Genomic DNA, 20,954 nt, shown 5'->3' with positions numbered 1-20,954 from the left:
TTTAGTTTATATTCTCTAAAATTGAAGAATGAATTTTAGGAACAACAGAGGTTAAGAGCAGAATGTATTTACAGTATTGGGGGAAAGAAAGCTTCTGTCTGAGAGAGAGACACAAGGGGTCCCGAGTGGGTTGCTGAGGACTCTGCCTTTTCTAGGGAATTTTATAGAGCAAATCCACATGAAGTGGGTCCAAGGTGAGGAAAAATGGGAAATTGCAAGGTGGGTATGAGGTGGGACAAAACCTTATAGTCAACCAATAAAATTATGAGTATAATTGCTCAGGTAAAATTGATTACATTGGGATCAAATGGGGAAGCAAGTCATGCAGCAGTGGGGCATGAATACAGAACAGAGGCTTTTCTTCTAGGGGGTTGGGTTAGTGGCTTTTCTTGACTTTCTCAAAGTGGTTGATACCTGTTTAGAATATCAATCCCTGATGTTTATCCTTAGGAAGTATGTGGGTACATTTGTTTTATCTTTTGTTTTGAGGTCTGGCCCACAGCAGAAGTGCTGCATCTCCCACAGTTGCAAGGTAGCTTGTCTTCCATACTGGCTCCTTTGAGGGCCTAGCCCTATCTGAGTATCCATAATATTTCCATCTAACTTAGCTGCGCATACATTGTTACTCTTATTCCTTAAATCTAATAAACATAGTCATTTTAAGATCTGTGCTTATAATCTAACATGCGCCCTTCCTGTGTTTTTTTTTGGTACTGTTTATTATTTCTAGTTTTCATTCATAGTGTCTTATTTCATATCTTATTTTTAATTTATTATATACCAGACATTACATAACACAATTCTTTTTTGTTATATACCAGATAACACATTACAGAATTATTTCCAGAACTAATTTAAGTCCTAGGAAATGTTTCCTCGAGAAAGGGGATATGTTTGCTTTTGCTAGTTGCCTGGAGATCTTAACTATCCAAGATCACCTAAATTCAGTTTCTGATTTAGTCCTGTGGATGACAGCCCTTTTATCTCTGAACCCCACTCCTTTAGGTTCAGCTTTGGGGCTTTCAACCCAAAGTAGCAAGGGCATGGGGGCACAAGGATCACGAGGATCCCTTCTCCCTTGGCAGGTCCAAGGCTCCGTAATCTTTCTCCCAGCCCTCAACACTATTAAGAGATAACTCTGTTATCTCTTAACACTATTAAGAGATAACTAGACTTTTTGCTTCCTCCTCTGAAAGCAAAAGGTCTCTTGCATGGAAAAAAGTAATTTCAGAATTGTGGTCACCTTCCTGGGCCTCCAGTCTCCCCTACATTGAGTAACTCAGTTGTTTTTATTTGCATTCAAAGAGATTTAAAAATTTTTTTTCTCATCTTTCTGGCTCAAAGGAAGAGACGGTCACAGTCAACTTGTCTGCCATTACCAAAAGCCAATTATTTCTTCAAATGATTCCTCTGTGTTTTTCTTTTTTTCTGTTGGCATACCCACTGTCTTCTTTATCTATTAATATTTCTCACATATAATTAACCTTTTTAAAATTTGTATAGTTCTTTTAGAAGAGTTCTTTAGTCTGCTTTGATGCTCATTAATTTGTCCTTTATCTGGTGATGGTATTATTTATTATGTGGAATACATATAATACTATATTTTTTATGTTTAGTGATTGTATATCTGATTCATTCTTTTTTATGATTTGTGGTTCTTGTTTTATATTGATGCTATCACTTTTAATATGTTCATTATGCTTCTTTTAAAGTGGCTAGTCTATTTGTTCTAGTAGATCTGTTTTTGAAACTGGTAGTATTTCATGTCCAGGAATTTTTAGGATAGGAATAGTGCTGGGGATTGAACTCAGGTCCTTGCATATGCAAGTCAACTGCTCTACCACTGAGTGGTAACCTTTGCCCATGATTTTCCTTCTGTGGACTTTGTAGTCTTTTTCTATTGACTGGTCAAGGAAGAGGTATTTGCTGTGAATGTGGGAAAAACTTGGACATGTAGTGTGAGGTACATCCAAGGTGCGAAGTAAAGGTGTATGACAATTTATTTATTCTTATTTTTTTCTCTCATGTAATTCATCAATTTTTGTTTTGTAAACTAGTGTGTTGTCTTTACCAAAAGTGTCAGTTCAGGGGTAAATGAAATTTCACCTTACATATGGAACAAACCTGTAAAAAACCATAGTAAATTGTTGAAACTAGATTTGGATAAAATCCACAAATTGTATGAGAATTATAAGGTCCAGGGTTATTGTTTCCATCTAAAATAACAATCAATAGCAAATACCTTAGCTAATTTGAATGATCTAAAGATTACTTTAGTGTGACAATTTATATATACAAGTATGCTCCTTAACTTATGAGATATCCTGATAAACATATCACAAGTTGAAAATGCATTTAATTAACATCTAATCTACTAAACACCCTAGCTGAGCAACATGGTACACTGTAGAGTACTGGTTATTTACCCTCATGAGTAGGTGGCTGACTAGGAGCTGATCAGTGAGTGACTGATTACATATTGCAGCCGGGTACCCTGTCCAGCATGAAGAGAAAGTATTATACTGCATATCGCCAGCCAGGAAAAGATCAAAATCTGAAGTTTACTGAATATGCATTGCTTAACCACCAGAATAAAAGAATCATTATATTAGACCATTTTAAGTGGAAGACTATCTATTTGTAACCTATAATGGATTTATAAAGAGTAAATTCATGTGTAGTTTGAAGATGCTGCTAGCAAACATTTTAAAGTTTTGTTTTAGCAGTTTAACTTGGATGCATTAATTTCATAGTTCCCTCTTAGTGAATGTTTAAAACAGAATGGTATAAAACAACAAATACTCAGCACACGGGAAGCTCTGGGTTTATGTCCAGCACTGCCCCGACATCCCACCAAGCAAAAGGAGAAACAAAATAGTCCATTTTAAATAAAACCAGGGCCTGAGAATATAGCTCAGTGGTACAATGCCTGCTTGGCAAGCACGAGGTTGTGAGTTCAATTCCCGGTATGAAAAAAAAACCCAAAAGAAAAATAATTTTAGAAACAGTTGTGGGGCTGGGGATATAGCTCAGTGATGCAAGTGCCTGCCTCACAAGTGCAAGGTCCTCAGTTCAATCCCCAGTACCAAAAAAACAAAACAAAACAGATGTGTTCCTTAACTCCTGAATTTGTCCAACTAGTAGAATATGGGGTGAACAATGATGATAAAAGATAATAATCAGGTTACAGTTTTTCCTCCTTAGTGATTTTTAAACAAAATTACAATTTTCTGGCAATATAGACGTTTCATGTATTTACTTACATCCCTGCTGGGTCTTAGAATTATTCAAGATGACAAGAAAAAAACCAAATAAAATTAGAGAGTACTTATGCTGAGTGGGAAAATTTTCCTTAGTAGTAGCATATTTTGTAAGGATCTGATCACAGTTGTTTTAGGAAATTTTGGGAAATGATAGAGAATGAGTTAGGGGTCTTGAATGTTTTGAAGTAGGATTTGACTGTGAGGTGACCTGCTGTAAAGCTGAAGAAAGTAGCTGCTATGAGTAGGGCAAGGAGTGGAGCCCAGGTGTGCCATGGCCTGTGATGTCATCATATTATGAGATGGGTGATGTGTTGCTGCTGGAACAAGTAAGCATCCACAGTCACCTCTGGGTATCTGGTGGCAGAACTGCACAGGAAGCAGAAATGAGTGTATTTACTCTGCATTTTGTAGCATTTCTCCTTTGAGAAGTCATTGTAATTTCCAAACAGGAAACTTCCTGATTTTAAGATAGGCAGACCTCCAAAGGGTTTTCAGAAATATTTTTGTTTACTTTTTGCTTATTTATCCTTTCCTTTTATAATTTTTTAAAAGCAAGGCCAAAGGGAATACTTCTTCTGAATGTGTTGCTTTTCTTTTGCCTTTTTTTAAATCTGAAACTGATGAGAAGTAGTGAGTCCAGAGAGACTTCCATTCTATTCAGTACCTTGCTCCAGATTAACCTGTTTAAGACACTATTCTCATCATGTAACCTCCCTCAGAAACCTTCAGAGACTCCATGTGGTTAAGCTTATCTTCTTCAGTGTGTCTGCTTGTGCCAGTCCTTACCTCCCTGCTCACACCAAGCTCTAATTAAGCTCCTTGAGGCTCTCCTCTGTTTTTTCAACACAGCATGTTCCTTTCTCCTCTGCGTCTGTTGGTTGCCCTTAGTGGTACCCCTACCCTCTCTCCCTGGGAATACCCAGTCTCTGTTTCTTTCTCTGTCTGAATCTTTCATCTTTCTCAGCATTCACCCTGAGTTTCTGCATATCCTGTAGCTTTCTTTATTATCAGCAGCCCCATTTTTACCTCTCTGATGACCTGTCATTCTTGTTAGTATCATTATTTTAGCCTTCAATTATTAAATATTCTAAACTGCTTCATAAGTGTATAAATGAGATTGAGTTTGTACAGGTGAGCCCTTGACAGCAGATATTCTACTTTATATTTATTTTATTCCTCAGTAAGTATAGCATTGGATTCTTAATAAATGCCCCTAAGATTGAAATGAAAAACAGTAGGCATTCTGATTATAATAAAACTGAAAAATATCCTAAGTTGCTTTTACTTGATTAAGCAGCTTGACGTGTTTGCTGAGTGGATTCTTGATTTGCAGTTGATTATTGCATAATCCATTCATTGTGAAGTTTCATAAGTTAAGATTAATTGGGAAGGGGCTGGGGATTTAGCTCAGCAGCACAGCGCCTGCCTGGCAAGCGTGACGTCGTGAGTTCGATTCCTGGTACCGAAACCCCCCCCCCAAAAAAAAGATTAATCGGGAAAATTTTTTTGAAAATTTTTGAAAATCAAAGAGAAATGCTCTTAACCCTTTTTGCAACATGTGATAATTGGTGCTGGTAATAATATTTCTAAAGTAGAAGTTTTATTTTCATACAGTAAGTACTAATTTATGTTTGGCAGCATCCGCAGTTGTTTGCTAAATATATAGAAACAGCTTGTTTTCTTTTTTTTTTTTCTTTGAGACAGGATCTCACTATGCAGTTCAGGCTGTTCTTGAGCTCACTTTGTAGCTCAGGCTGGTCTCGAACTTGGAACGATCCTCCTGCCTCAGCCTCCCGAGTGCTGGGATTACAGGCATGCACCACCGTGCCTGGCGGCTTGTTTTCTTAAATAAAAAGTATTCCCTGTTTGATTCCTGGCACCAAAAAAAATGTTCCTTGTTTTCTTATTTTCAAAAGTACAAATTTTTTTTTGGTATGGAACTTGGGGTGTCTCACTTGCCAGGCAGGTGCTGTGCATCACCTGCTAAAAGTATTAATTTGAATAGCAAACTCTTATGAAGTACTGCACAGCCAGGAAACATCATCTAGATTAGGTTAGTTTAAATATAAAAAGATAGGCAGAGTTTGAGGGTTTATTAAACTGAAACAAACCTTTTTCCCGAAGGGCACACACGGGTGAGGATTGGAGAGGCTGCTGAAGGTATCTGCATGTCAAAACATAGCAGTGTTTATTCAGAGTGACTCACTGTCTGCTTAGTTTGGACCAGAGCTAATAATGGTGTTTGCTCAGTGTTGGATAATAACTTTCTTCAGAAGTCATGTGCATAGTTTATTGTCAGTCTCTGAAATGATGGGTCTGTCGAAATGAGTCATGCAGAGAAGTCTGAGAAGGAGAATCGTCATGCTGGCGGTGGGGTAGCGTGTATTGGTTGGGAGAGCTTCTGTCTGGAATTAAAACAACGCATTTCCTCTCTCCAGTCACCCTCAAAAACTATTATCTGCTCCTTTAATTTTTCATATCTTTGGATAGTGGTTAATATTCCTTGTTAATTGTATTACATTTAAAACATTAACTTCATAAACAATTTTGTAGCTATAGTAGGCTAGATTTTAAGTGAGTTATATTTTTTGTGATGACACTACGTTAAATATTTTTTCCAGATCTTCTTTGGAGAGAATTGTTTCCTTATAAACTCTTGTACCTTATGTTGGAAGTAGTAAAAGCAAGGGCATATGTGAGGTTGTATATGCCTTGTCCAGGGCAGCCCACTACTCAGGTTTAAGTGTAACTTGATCAGTGTATATTGAGTAGTCAGGGGTCCAGTGGGAAGGATCAAGAATGAGTTTTTCAGCCGGGCGTGGTGGCACATGCCTGTAATCCCAGCACTCGGAAGGCTGAGGCAGAAGGATCTTTGCCAGTTCGAGGCCAGCCTGGGCTACAAAGTGAGCTCATGGCCAGTCTGAAGTGCATAGTGAGATCCTGTCTCAAAAAAAAGGAAGAATGAGTTTTTCACAGAAAAAAGAGTCAAAGAATCTAATTATGGGGTATTAGGTTGCTTGAGTGACTGCAGTTTCTGTGTGTCTCTAATTGTAGAGTAAGAAAGGTGGAGCTCTAAAGAAATAGTAGAGATATGGAAGTTACAACTTCTCTTTGCTTTGTTTGGGGACGGTTTCTGTATAGGAAGTTACAGTTAGGCTTAAAGAAGACTGAGGGATTTGAGTGCCAAGAAAAACATTGATAGGAAAGGAGTCAGTGCTGACATTTGGCTTATAAAGTAAGTAGTGGAGAGGAAGGGCCTAAGTTTCTTTTCTTTTCTTTTCTTTTTCTTTTGACACTGGGACTCAAACTCAGTTTTTTTTTCTTTTCAAAGAGAAAATTGTAAATAATGTGACTTGAGAGGTGAGATGTTAAGAGAACACTTTTTGCTGGGTGTGGTGGTGCACTTGGAAGGCCAAGGCAGGAAGGTCTTTGTAAATTCAAGGCCAGACTGAGTTACATGGTGAATGCAAGATCAGTCTGGAATAGATAGTGAGAGCTTGTCTCAGAAAAAAAAAAAAAAGTACCCCTCTAAGTAATTTGGTGGATGATAGTTTCTTTATGCTACATTATACTTATATTTAAGTATGTGTAACTGTCTTTAAGTACACTATTTTGTATGTTTTTATTTAATAGTTCTGTTTTTCAAGAATGAATATCCTTTTGACAGTAGTCATTGTAACTGATGACAAGCATTCTAAGTGGAATGTTAGTTTATAATTAAGATCTGGGCCCACTTCCTCTGTTCTCAAAATGTATAGTTACATACTTACAGATTCTTATATCAAAATGCTCTAAACATTTCCATCAAATCTCTCCTGTGTGTAAATTCACCTTCCACACTTTATGATCCTTAATTTCAAACACTTCTACCTTTACCAGCACATAGAACTCCTTTAACTTTTCTTACCTATTTTCTTTCTCCAATTGAGTTACCCATTGATATAGATACGTATCCCCCACCTTAATAAAGCACGTGCAATAAAGCACCCCTTGAACACTGGCAGGCAAAAGAGGACCCGTGGTTTGTTGGGTGGGAGGTTATGTGCGGCTATTGCTGTGTGGCTGTTGTAGACAAAGATGGTTACAAAGTGGATATGAGTGATGACCTGTTACAGGACCACATATCACTGGTAATCGTTGAGAGGTTGATGAGTATTCTTACTGTAAAGACCCTAATCTGCATTAGCCTAGACTGTGTGATTTGGAGACCAGCATCAAGAAGAGTGATAGTCTCAATGAATGGAAAAGAATATAGGCAGGTGTTTTAGTGCTGCTTCAAGTTAATTGAGAATTATATCTGTTGTTCAATATTTGAATATAAGACTCAATGGAGGTCTTTTATTTAACAGTTGAGTTAGAAAATATTTTTAATAAAGGATGCAAAGTATAATATTAGTATTTCTAACTCATTTGGAAGATTAGGAAAAAAGTTGTATAAGTGTTAATTAATATAATAATTTTTAGAAGATGCCAGTAAAACCTGCTACATGGAGTTTACAGATGAATACTAATGGGTTACAGATGTAGATGGGATGTAATGGGCTACATCCTTCTTCACAGGAAACTGAAAGTCTGACCTGTTCTCTTCCTAGTGGGCTGGGCTCTGTCCATTACACTCGCCTTTTGTTTGCATACATAGAGGCAGTTTCTTCTTCGTAGCAAGAATAGATGTTATTTGGTCTCTGAAGGAAGAAAGTGAAATTTGGAGCTAAAAAGATTTATACAAACAGTATTGTTAATTTTCTTTAATCTTTTATTGACTTAATATTGCCGACGAAATAAAAGTTTAGTATTGCGTTAAAAGCTCTTATGCTGCTAGCTCTCAGTTCTGGATGCGTATTAAAATAACATGGGGAACTTCATAAACATAATAAAAATAGGGTGAGCTTTAGGCATCTGAATAGTATATTCTTATAGCTTACTAATCTACCACTGTGGGTTTGGTCCCCAGCACTGGAAAAAAAAAATAGATATTGGATATGGGCTTAGAAATCTGAGGATACACTATTAATTTTCTTACTGATTTCTACAAAAATACCATTTTGTGAATTTGGTTGAGATTTGTAAAATAATAAATATACACATTGGTCTTTTGTGCTCCAGCTTCTGGCACAGAGTTTCTAATACTTTTGTAATACCTGAGAGATAGAGATGCTGGGAGAATCTTTTAATGTTTGGTCTCTGTCCTGTTCCTGAGACAGAGCTCCTGATACCCTTATAGATAATGTCAGTAGGGAAGGAGAATCTTTTGTTGATATCTGGTTCCTGACACAGAGCTCCTAAGGCCTCTAATTTCCAGAGTGTTAAGAAGTGTGACTTAGCTTCTCGAGGCTTGGGATCTCCTGGGTGACAGCAGCATCTTTTGCTGTAATGACATAACTCTTGGTGGGCTCCTGTATAACTGGGGGTTGGGGGGCTGTTGCAGAAGGAAGCAACCTGTGTGGTTAGAGGGTTGGAATCTTCAGTCCCATCCCCCAACTTTAGGGAGTGGAGAGGGGCTGAGGATTAAGTTGAACACCCGTGGTCAGTGATTTAATTAATCATGCCTACATAATGAAGCTTTCTTAAAAATTCAAAAGAACTGGGTTTGAAGAACTTCTGGGTAACTGAACATATGGCATGCCTAGAGAGGGAATGGAAACCTCACACTCCTTCATACCTCACTCTGCATCTCTTTTTCTGGCTGTTTCTCTGTAGCCTTTGAATGGTCTTTATGAATAAACAGATAAACACAAGTAAAGTGTTTCCCTGAGTTTTGTGAGCCACTCTAGCGTATTAGTCAAACCTAGGAGTGGGTTATGGGAATCCCTGGCTTATAGCTGGGTGGTCAGAAGTGTAAGTGGCCATCTGTTACTTCCAACTGGCTTCTGAAGTTGGGCTAATCTTATGAGATTGAGTGCTCAACCTGTGAGATCTGCTACTATCTCCAGATGGGTAGTGTCAGAACTGAGTCAGAGAATACCCAGCTAGTGTCTGCTGCAGATTTACTTGGTGTGTATGGGGAAATGAGTTCACAATCTGGTGTCAAGAGTGCTCTATGCTAAGTGAAGTGCAGAGTGAGGGCAGGGAAAGTCTTCTTCTACCATCACCTCTGATGATTGCTTTGAGTCACAACAGGATTCTGCTTGGTTTAGGCAGACTGGACATGTTGACAGTATTGAATTTTCCATTTCATGAATGTGGTAGTTCTCTCTTTGCTTTTGTATTTTATAGCTTTCAGTGTATAACTTTGATCATGTTTTAAAAAAGATTTTTATCTTAAGTATTTCATGTTTTTTGGTTGTCGTATTTCCAATTGTCTTTTGCTATCATAGGGAAGTAATACTGAATTTTGTGTTTTGACCTTGTGTTCTTCAGTGTTGGTAAACTCATTTACACTGTTTCAATAGGTTCTGTAGCTTTTATTTTGTTAGTTTCATTGGTTGATTAGATTACTTAGAATAACACATTTTTATTTCTTCACTTCCAATCTGTAAACTTTTGTAAGAAGAAATGAAATTAACTGTTTAGAATTTACCAATATAGCTCTCTGAATGAGGAGCTTTCTTTTTGTGAAGACTTTAAAATAGATTCAGTTTCTATAATGGATAAGAACCTAGTTAGGTTATCTGTTCCTTCTCGAGTGAGCTGATAAATTTGTTTTTTAAGGAGTATTTGCATCTAAGTTAATCAAGTTGTTGACATAGCTGTTTTTGTAACGTTTTCTTACTTCGATAATGTCTCTAGAATCTTTAGTGATGTCCTGTTTTTCACTCCTTATTTTGGTAATTCATGTCTGTCTCTGTGTGTGTCTGTGTCTGTGTCTGTTTCTGTCTCTTGCCCATCTTACCCTCCTAGATAGTTATCAGTATTGATCAGTGCAAAGAACTATCTTTTGGTTTCTTTGATTTTTTTTTTTCTTTGTTTAAATTTCATTGATTTCTGCTCATACATATTTTCTTGTTTTGGCTGTAACATGCTGTTTTATCTAGTGTCTCAAATTGGAAGCTTAGCTTATTGACTTGAACCTTCTTTTCTTGTATAAATATTCTTAATATTTATAAATTCAAATGTGCCATTTTTTGGTGATACTGGGGGTCAGAGTAACTCAGGAGCTCTCCACTGCTGAGCTGTTAACATCCTTAGCCCATTTTATTTTTTATTTTTAAATGAGATCTTGCTAAATTGTTCAGGTAGGACTCCAGCTTGCAATTCTCCTGACTCAGCCTCCCTCAGTGCTGGGATTATAGGCATGTGCCACCATGCCCCATAAAAATAGTACCCACTTAATTCCTCTCTTTAGGCTGAGATTCAGTCCTCCTTTACTGGAGACAGCCAGTGTTGTTGGCTTGAGATCCTTTTACAGGTAGTTAATATGTACATAAAGAAGTGTGTGAGAGTATAATTCTCTGTCTCTGTCTGTCTGTCTGTCTGTCTTTTTTGAGGCAGGGTCTCACACTGTAATTCAGGCTGGCCTTGAACTTGCTTGTGTACTCCAGGCTGACCTTGAAGTCATGGAGATCCTCCTGCCTCAGCCTCCCAAGTGTTGGGATTACAGAAGTGCACCACCACACTTGACTTCTCATTCTTTTTTATGATAGCGTATTCAGTCCTCTATTAGTGGACATTTGGGTATTTACAATTTTTTGCTATTAGAAACATGCTGCAATGAATGACTATGAATGAACGTTTGGGCACATTATTTGAGTTTTTGTATTAGTCAGTTTCCAATTACTGGGACAAAATACCTGACACTTGCAGCTTAAAGCAGGAATATAGTGTCTCCATGATCCAGTTACCTTCCAAACACATGAGACTGGTGGGGTCATTTTAGATCTAAAGCATAGCAAGTGTGTAAATTCTTTGGGAAAAGAATAGAACTATTTTCTGCATTCTTTGGGTTCTTCCTTTTTTTGTATCTAGATAATGTGCCATCTCTTAAGGGCCCAGTTGGCACAGAGAAAGAAATAATTGCATTTCTATACCAACTCTTCTGTGTATCCAAATAACTCCAGACATATCTAAACTTATTTTTATAATGATTTCTTTGTTTTAGTATCAGAACCATCCATAATAATCACTTTAGAAGTTAGTAGGTTCCTGAAGGAAAACATTCTTTCTGATAGCATTTCCTGGAAGTTTTGCTTTTCCTTCCAGACCATCTTCAGAGCCCTCAGCATTCTGGTATTTAAACTTTTTGAGATGGAGTCTTGCAATGTAGCTCAGGTTGGGCTTGAGCTCACTGTGTAGCCCAGGTTGGCCTAGAACCTGTAGCACTCTTCCTGCCTCAGTCTACTGAGTGCGGGGTTTATAGGCATGGGCTATCATGCTCAATGATTTGATACAGAAATATTCTTCATAATTTCTAGGTGCTGCATAGCATATGTGGAATAGTATCTTTATTTTTGAAGAGCAGTCTATTTTTTAAAAAGCCCATCCTGAGCTGAGCATGGTGGCACACACCTGAAATCCCAGCACTTGGGAGGCTGAGGCAGGATCGCTGCAAGTTGAGGCCTGCTTGGGCTACATAGTGATTTCAAGGTCAGTTTGAACTGTGTAGTGAGACCCTGTCTCAAAAAACAAGAAAACAGAAACAAAACAAACAAAAATTAAAGCCCATTATAATTTTGTCTTAATTACAGAGTTTTCTGTTTTATGAATAAACATAATGTAGTGTAGTGGTCTTTCTGTGTGCAAGAAAATTTGGAAACGGAGGAGCACTCTCTTAGGACCATTAGTGAGTATAAATCTCAGGACATTTGCTTTTTAAAACCAAAATGACACAATTCCTTTTATTGCAAAGATATTTTACTCTAAGTTACTAAGAAACTATGAGCACAAACTCTATGAGAACAACACAGACACCTATTGTTAATGCTAACTAACAATCAGCAAGGGAATTTTTTATCTGCAGTGAACCAGGGCATGGAGCAGTAAACGTGGGACAGGGCACCTTGGTGGCCTTGTCTTGGTCCTGTTGGTGCATGGTCTGAGTTCTTTGGGTAATTCATCTATGTTCTTCTTTTCATCTTTCCCGTTCATAAAAAGGAGCTAATATTTATTGCTGTCCCTTTCTTTTCTCATAGTGGTGTCTGAGAAGCTCTAAACAAATTTAATTAAGCTTCTTAAACTAAACACCTGCATTGTGACACAAAGATTGTTACAGTGAAAATGAAGAATGTACCATGTAGTCTTGGTTGCTATATGATCTTATTGTTTAGTACATAACAGTAAACTCTTGTTATAATGTCCTACTGTAAGGGACACTTTTCTAGATTATTCAAACCAGGTGATCCCTCAGTTTTGACTACCTAAAAACACCTCATATGTGAGTATAATAGGTTTAAATAATAAGAAATAATTCAGGTTCATCCTCTTTGCCTTTGCCTTTGCTTTCAGAGCCAATAGAAGTAATTTACAGACTGGGCTAAAAACTCATTTCCAGGTAATTTAAGTTAGTTTCAGCATTCTTTACCTAGCATAGGTGAAGAAGGACAAAATCCAGGGTTTCTAAATGTGGTATAATTGTAACCTATAAGGCCTGGAGTCATTTTACTGGTTTCTCAATATGTAGTAATACATGGACTGCTTTTGTGGTTCCAGAGAGCAATTATTTCTAATATTTATTTTGCAGTGAGGGCAGGAGTCATTTTACTGGTTTCTCAATATGTAGTAATACATTGACTGCTTTTGTGGTTCCAGAGAGCAATTATTTCTAATATTTATTTTGCAGTGAGGGCCGAGGCAAGTTGACGGTATTTTCAGTTAAGGCTATGTTAGCAACCATGTGTGGTGGAAAAATGCTGGACAAATTGAGATGTAAGTATCCTCATATTATTTGAAAAAATTTATCTTCACATTAGGACCCTTCAGCAGTTTTAAATGAATGTTTTCAGAATTTTGGAAGATGCCATGTTGAACTTTTAGTATTCATTAATTATATCACTTTTCAGCAGCTGGCTCAGAGTATGTGAGTTACGCCACCTACTGTTCAGATGGAAAAGTTGGTTGATTTAAAAGGTTGATACTAGTAAGGCTGAAATTTAAAAAGCCATTAAAATGTTTTACATATTATTAAAACTATGCTTGAAGATAATTATATTGAGAGCTCTTAGAAAATAAATTTATGTGCTTTTACTAGGCTTGGTCAAGTTAACTCCAGTCTTTATTAGGTGGTGTTTGCTATGGTTAAGCTGCTCCTTAGTACTTAGGATCAGATTCAGCAATTTAGAAATTAATGGCTTGTTCCCTCACCCCACCCCAGTTATCTTTTCAATTATCTTTCCTTTTGGTCACTGTTTAACTTTGCTGCTTATGATTTCGTTTATTCAGTCATCAGATAATTACAACCTATACTGTCTCAAACACTGGCATATATTTTTACACTTTTTGTATATTTTACAATACTTTTCTTATGGAAAAATACATTTTATGTACATATTTTACATGTATTTTTCTCATAGAATCCTTCAAAATTCTTTTGAGCAGCAGGTGACATTTTCTTCTCTTTATGGAGGGGGCAGTACTGGCATTTTATTCAAATTGAGAGCTCTGTTGTAAGCTACACTTTCATTCTCTGCTGTGCTGATAGTGTAATGGGAGGACGGGTAACCACAGTCCAGTGTTCAAGTGCCATGATACAGTTCTTACTCTGTAAGAACTTTGTCAGGTTTCAGGGAGATGAGCTTGAGGCTGTGGGTTTTAATGAAGTGTTGAGCTACTCTGTGAATTTATCTGTTGAAAAATTGGGTTGTTTGTCCTATAGCATTTCTTATAGACTGGGTTTTGATGATTGCATCCTTTTGATGTTTCTCTGTGCCCCTACTTTTTTTTTTTAATTGAAAGATACAGAGGCTTGATCAGATGCAAGCCCAAGTTTCTTAGTAAGATCACTTCATAGGGACATTTTTTTTCTGTGGTTTTTCTTCCATGTCACTATAACATTGCAAGTTGGACTGCTAGATGTTATACTCAGTGAGACACAGATACTCTAAAGAAGGTTCTTAGATCATGCAATTTGATTACCTGTTGTCCTGCTTATCTTCGTTTCAAAATCAGCTGCTATGTAGAACATAGTTTTGGTAAAAAATTTAGTTCTATTTAAATATTTTTCTGACATTTTTTTACTTGGTATCACAAAATACTTTTCTATTGGGCTGAAATTTTCCATTTTTTTTTTTTCCCTTTTCTTTTTGAGATGGAGTCTCACTGTGCAGTTCAGGCTGGCCTTCAGTTCACTTTGTAGCCCAGGCTGGTCTCAAACTCGCAATGATCTCCTGCCTCAGCCTTCTGAGTGCTGGGATTACAGGCCTGCGCCTCCGCACCTGACTTTGGGGTGAAATTTTTCATACTTTCTTAATTCAGCATGACTTTTTCTGAGAAAACTAATATGGATGAAATTCTATTTCATGCAACTATAAGAAGAGAAGGTTGAAGTTTTTTTTTTTGTACTGGGAATCGAACTCAGAACCTTCCGCTTTCCAGGCAGGCACTTGTGCTGCTAAGCTATATCCCTGGCCCTGAAGTTTTGTCTTCTTAAAAATGGTAATTCTAAATAAAAAGTCTACATACCATCTTTATTAGTATGGAAAGACTGGTTGAAAAACAGTGGAAAATTGACTATATAACTACATATTCTAGATGGCTCTGGAGTTTAAGTTTCTGGGATTGTACAACGTCTGCTACTTCTATATTGGTTCACCTCACCGTACTAGGTCATTAAAATTTTGCCAAGTACGGATTATTGCTTGAATCCTAAAATGACTGCTGTATTAGCGCTATAATTAGTAAAAATGCAAACTCTGCTAATAAGGATGGAAAGGCTACCAGTTTTTGTTTTTATTGTTTTGTTTTTTGCTGCTGGAGTTCAAACCCAGGGCCTTGAGCTTGCTAGGCAGTTACTGTACCACTGAGCTCCAGCTCCAGCCCCGATAGCAGATTTTTTGCTGTTGCTTTGAACCAACATTGAACTGGTAGAAAAGCACACGTGCCAAGCCAAATGGGATATGTCATTGTGCTCAGAATACCAGATCATTGCATTGTATGGAGTGATACAAACTGTACTGGATTACTAAGCTGATTACTAAGATCACTGATTACTAAGATCACTGTTTATCCTATTCAGATATATTTTAAATATGGTATATCTTCTTTATAATGAAAATTATAGCTTGTCTATTAACTGTAGCTGTTTCTTTTCTTTGGTACCAGGAATCAAACTCAGGACCTTGTGCTTGCCAGGCAGGTGCTTGTGCCACTGAGCTATATCTCTGGCCCCTCTGTTTCATTTTTATTTATTGTTATCTTGGTTTTGAACATACATAACCTTTTTTTGAGTGTTGAAGCCTATGTCTGCTTTTTAATTTTAATCTTCCAAGGTGGAAACTACTTTAAAATATTGCTGTTTTAAACAAGACTCACTGATCAAAACTTAAACATTTTTCATCTCCTAGTGATATTATCGTCTAATGTGCTTAGGGCTAATTGTGAAGTTTAAGGTTGTACAGTTCCTTCTTGTATTTTGAGACTATAGTTGGCTCTTTAACAATACTGGGTTAAAGGAGAGCTGATCTTCCCAGTAGGAAATCAACAAATAACTTTTGATTCCCCCAAAACTTAACTACTAATAGCCTATTCTTGGTGGAACTCTTACCAATACCATAAATGGTCATCTGGCATATATTTTGTATGTTCTGTGTATCATGTATGACAAAAGTACATGAGAATAATGAGAAATCATTTTGTACTACAATATATAATTCTCTGGAGAAACAAGCTGCTTGCTTGGAGATGATCTGCATCACACAGTGTGTTTTTTTTGTTGTTCTTGTTTTTTTTTCCGGTACTGGGAAGTGAACTCACAACCTCACGCTTGCCAGGCAGGTGCTGTGCCGCTGAGCTAAATCCCCAGCCAATACACATAGTGTTTTTACATGGGAACTGGCAGGACTTGAGCTGACCGTAATAGCAATGGGAGGTAGCTATGAAATTATTTACAGTAGTTCAGTGTGTACTGCAGTTCATTTTACGCAGCTGTGTTTTAATATTGTATCTGTGTTTACATTTCTTTAGTTGCAAATGGTGTTATGTACAGTTTGTGTTTTTGTAAGTTTTGATAAATTTTAACTTTTTATAATTTCTGTATATATTATGAGAGGAATCTCATATAAAGTCCAGAAATGGACTGACAGAATGGATATAAGTATTTTTATAGTCTTCCCCCATTCTCCTGTTGTACTACCCTTCAAAATAGTAGCACTAGTTTTTAGATGAATTTTAAAGAAATTTTATCAATCATTCTTTTAGTGCAACTTGATAGGGTTTGAAGAAAAGATTAGACATCTTAGAAAGCAAATAGAGACAATGTAAATATATCATAGAGTTAAATCAAGAGCTAAGTATCCATTCTGTCATATCCGTTCTGTGAGTCCATTTCTGGACTGTGTATGAGATTCCTCTCATAATATATAGAGAAATTATAAGAAGTTAAAATTTATCAAAACTTACAAAAACACAAACTATACATGACACCATTTGCAGCTAAAGAAATGTAAACACAGATACAATCTCTATAAATTGACCACATAGTCTTATCTACATATATTTTATATATTCATGACATACATTTCTTAATTTTTTGGTATTTGTAGTTATGAAACTCATCTTTGAGTTTCTAAAAAAAAAATCTTCATAAATAAAAAAAAATCCTTGTATAAGTAATACAAGTAGTTGACATTTGTGTTGTTCAAAGATCAATTTTAGTGTACTCTTTCAGTGGTTAATTGTTGTTAATTGTTAACTGTTACTGTGAGTGGTGGATTGTGTATGTTCCTTATCACCTAGCTAATGTGATGATATTATTAGTGTACCAGCTCTAGAAATCTCTCCTTTCTTCTGACTACTTCTCATATTCTGTTGACAGAGAAAACATAATGAGTCTTCTTAGTATTTTATTTAAGATAAAGACTTAAAATGGTTATTCAATTATGAGAGAAACGTTTGAATTCTGTGGTTGTCAGTTTTGGCTGTTGTGAGACCCTGTTCTGCTTGGTTTCTGTGTCCTTGTTAGTTGAGATGGCTGAATAGTGGTGCAGCCAAAATAAGCTATAGCAGTAGATTGTAACATCATGGTAGTTCATCAGTTACCCACTTTGTTCTATCCACTTATTATTCCACTGTTTTAGTTCTTGCTACCTGTTGTAACCTCTTCCTACTAAATGCATTCTGTAGTGTTATCTCTATTAATGTTTCCACTATATTAGTTTTTCCGGTATATGGGATATACACTAGCATTGTCTTTTTAATCTTTCTGGCTTTTTACCTTTAGAATTTACATTTTTTCCATATTTTCTCTTATATTTTTTATTTGATGTTTTAATGTCAAGATAATGTTTGAAATGACTTAAATATTTGTGCTTTTAGTTTGAAACATTTCTTAACCTGCAGCTACTATCAGTTCATTTTAGTCTCTTTTTCTTTTTTTCTTTCTTTCTTTTTTTTTTTTCCATTTTAGGTTAATACGTACTACTCATGGGTCCTTTAATTTAATTTTTATGTAAGTAAAAAATTATGCTAAATTTTATTTGTAAACATACTACATAAGTATTTGTAACAAAAAGAAGCAAAATTAATTTTCAAAACACTTAGGACAAAGTTTCTTACAGTAGTGGTTACAAGTTGGCATTTTACAGTCGCTTTAAAAAATGCATCTGTTCCTCAGGACCTGTTTGTAGTAGCTGTGGGTTAATTAGATTTTTCAAATGTCTTAACATTTCTGTCTCTATATGTCATTCATTTATAGAAATGGTTCCTTGATGTGGCCATTGTATCCTAGATTGAACAGTAACTTACAACAGGATTCAAAATGCAAATGATTTATAAGAGGAATACAAAATTTAATTAAAAGCATAATAGAAGCTCAGTAATGTCAGAAACCAAAAATACAGCTCATGAGAAGAAAACTTGCAGACTGTAATATCTGCTGTTTATTAACCATACTTAACTCTTGATTTAACTCTATGATATATTTACATTGTCTCTATTTACTTTCTAAGATGTCTAATCTTTTCTTCAAACCCTATCAAGTTGCACTAAAAGAATGATTGATAAAATTCCTTTAAAAACTAGTGCTACTATTTTGATGTGTAGTACAACAGGTGAATGGGGGAAGACTATAAAAATACTCGTATCCATTCTGTCAGTCCATTTCTGGAATTTATCCTAAAGAAAACCAGAGGTGTACCTTAAGATTTGGATTATTTTGTTTATTTGAGACTAGCATTTCATTATGTTACTACCCTGCCTGCCCTTGAATTCCTGGGGTCGAGCAATCCTCCTGCCAAGCCTCCTGAGTAGCTGGTACTTCAGCCCAGCACCACTGTGTCCAGCTTAAGTTTTAGGTATATTTCTTGAAACAATAATATATGAAAACTTGAGTTAGTTTAGTGTCCAGAAGGAAGAGCTCAGTTAAGTTTTGGGACACTCACTTGATTGAATATAATGCCTTTACAATATGTTACAGATGAAAGTGCATAAATGTTGTGTGTTTTTCAACAAGAATTATCATGCACAGAGGAAAATAAGAAATATAGCAAAATGCTATCAGATTTTCTCTGGGTTAAAACTACAGTGGTTTTATAATAGAGGAAAAAAAGACCTTAGATTCTATGTTTTTGCCCAGAATTGACAGTTCTTGCTGACATCTCAGTTGTTTCCGTCCTTGGCGTTTCATTGACAGAGTGTAACAGGCTTCCCCTTGAAGATACAATTAAACACTTTGACCTCTTCAGAATTTAGCCTCCTCTTCTATGGTCATTTAACCATCTGTCACTGCACACTTAAGCCTCAATAGTTCCTGTTAGCCAGCCGTCTTAGACGGCTTCAGTGACTGCATAATCTCAGTGGGTGATGCCCATGTTTACATTTCTCAAGTAACTAAGTGTTTTATATCTAGAAGCAAGTAAGACATAGTATCTTATATTTGCATTTCGTGAATAAGGGAAAAAAGAAGAAGAAAAAGGAAAATAAGGGAGGCCTGGAAGTTTTTGTGAGGTTGGGGAGTAGGCACTGAATCAGCACAAGTGTCAGGTATTCTGATGCCCCACCTCCAACCTCATTCTGACTTAAATTAATAAATGACACAGAATTTTAATGAGTTTGAGAATAGTGTATACATTTGGATTTAGTTGTGTGTAGTGTTACAAACATACAGATGTGTACATATTTTTCTGGGTTAAGTTGCTCACTTGGTTGAAAGATGACAGGAGGTGAGTCATTTGCCAGGGAAAGCTAACATAAAAGGAAACTGCTCTTCACCCATAGACCTGACTGTTGAGTCTAAATAGCCCCATCACCTTGCAGAAGCATGGGATTGGTCATGTGGAGGTAGAAGAGGAGAAGTACATGGGTAGATGCAACCAGTAAAACCAAGGTTATTATCACCATGGGAAAAAAATAGCATTATTTTGCCCATTACACAAATAGAATACTTTAAAAATTACACATACACACTTTAAGTGTTTGGTTGTTGGTTTTTCACAAGGGAGAAAGCCTGCTTTTTTAAAAACTGGAAATAACCATTAGGGAGTTGGTATACCTTCTTTTAGAAGTATATAAATGAGAAATAATTAATCACTGGTCTGTGAAGTAATTTAGTCCTTTAATGCCAGAAAAGTGTAGGGCAGTGGTGGGGAACCTATGGCACACATGGCAAAGCAGGCTATTTGTATCACTGAAAGCTCTAAAAGGTTCCCCATTACTTGTGTATAGCTTTAATTAGAAGAGTATTGGGGTTGGGGTCTGCCGAGATCAAACCCAGAGCCTTGTGTATGCTAAGCTGCCTCTACCACTGAGCTGTACCCTCAGTGCTAGTTTAATTTTTAAAAACGTTTTATTAAATTTTATTGTCTCATTTACTTCTTTGCTAAGACCTTGCATGTACATAGTATATCCCACTTATTCATTATTTTGTTTTATTTAAGAATTAGCAATCATTTTGCACCATTTTTCTTACAAATAAGAGAAACCTATCCTGAAAAAAAAATGTGTTAAGCCAGTAACTCAAGAAGTAATTAGTTACTTCATTATGCCTTCATTTTTTGGACTTAGCAGTTATTTTTTATTAAATAAATATGCTGCTTGTTCTCTTGTAATATGGACTTATGACATTATAGTTCCTTTTTCATGAATTAAAATTTTACTAAAAATCTACTTATATAACTAAGTATAATTAAAAATAATACTTTTTTGGGGGTGTAGTTAGTCATGTCACTATCTAGGTAATCCCTTTTATTACTCCAAAGAAGTTGTTGATATGGGTCTACACATACGTGTTTGTGTGATTGTTATACATACATGTCCTTATATTCTTGATAGCTAAAGTCTGTGGTCCTGAAAATTTCTACCACTAGTGGTGAGAAGTTAATTACTTTTTAGTTTATTAACTATGAATACATTGTTAGCAACAGAAAACCTAATAGTAGTTGAAATATATTGGAATTTATTTTTTGTCACATGAAATTTAGTCCAAGGGCTGTTAAGTTCAAAGTTGACACCATGTTCTAAGGATGTTGAAAGACTGCAGTTCTTCCTACCTTCCTGCTGTGGTATGTGGCTTTCTTCCTTAGGGTAATAAAGTCATTCCAGGCCTCACATAGTCATTCCAGGCAGAAGAAAGAGAGAGGTACTTGTATTAGGAAAATAAAAGGTTATTCA

The 20,954-nt window shown here is 36.2% G+C and overlaps 1 protein-coding gene across 20 annotated transcripts in view; it reads left to right on the top strand.

Moving 5' to 3' along the window:
• Dtnb (dystrobrevin, beta) overlaps positions 1–20,954 on the top strand; it is a 368,991-nt gene that overhangs the window by 134,279 nt on the left and 213,758 nt on the right. For all 20 annotated transcript variants that reach the window (XM_013522584.1, XM_013522593.1, XM_013522592.1 and 17 more), the window contains one exon: positions 12,976–13,061. In XM_013522584.1, coding sequence (XP_013378038.1) covers positions 12,976–13,061 — 86 coding nt within the window. The remainder of the gene's footprint in view (positions 1–12,975; positions 13,062–20,954) is intronic.

The sequence above is a fragment of the Chinchilla lanigera genome, unplaced genomic scaffold, assembly GCF_000276665.1.
Source record: "Chinchilla lanigera isolate Chin_1 unplaced genomic scaffold, ChiLan1.0 scaffold00068, whole genome shotgun sequence".
Lineage (NCBI taxonomy): Eukaryota > Metazoa > Chordata > Mammalia > Rodentia > Chinchillidae > Chinchilla > Chinchilla lanigera.
Note: the sequence above shows the minus strand (reverse complement) of the source record. Positions and strands in the feature narration are given on the sequence as shown.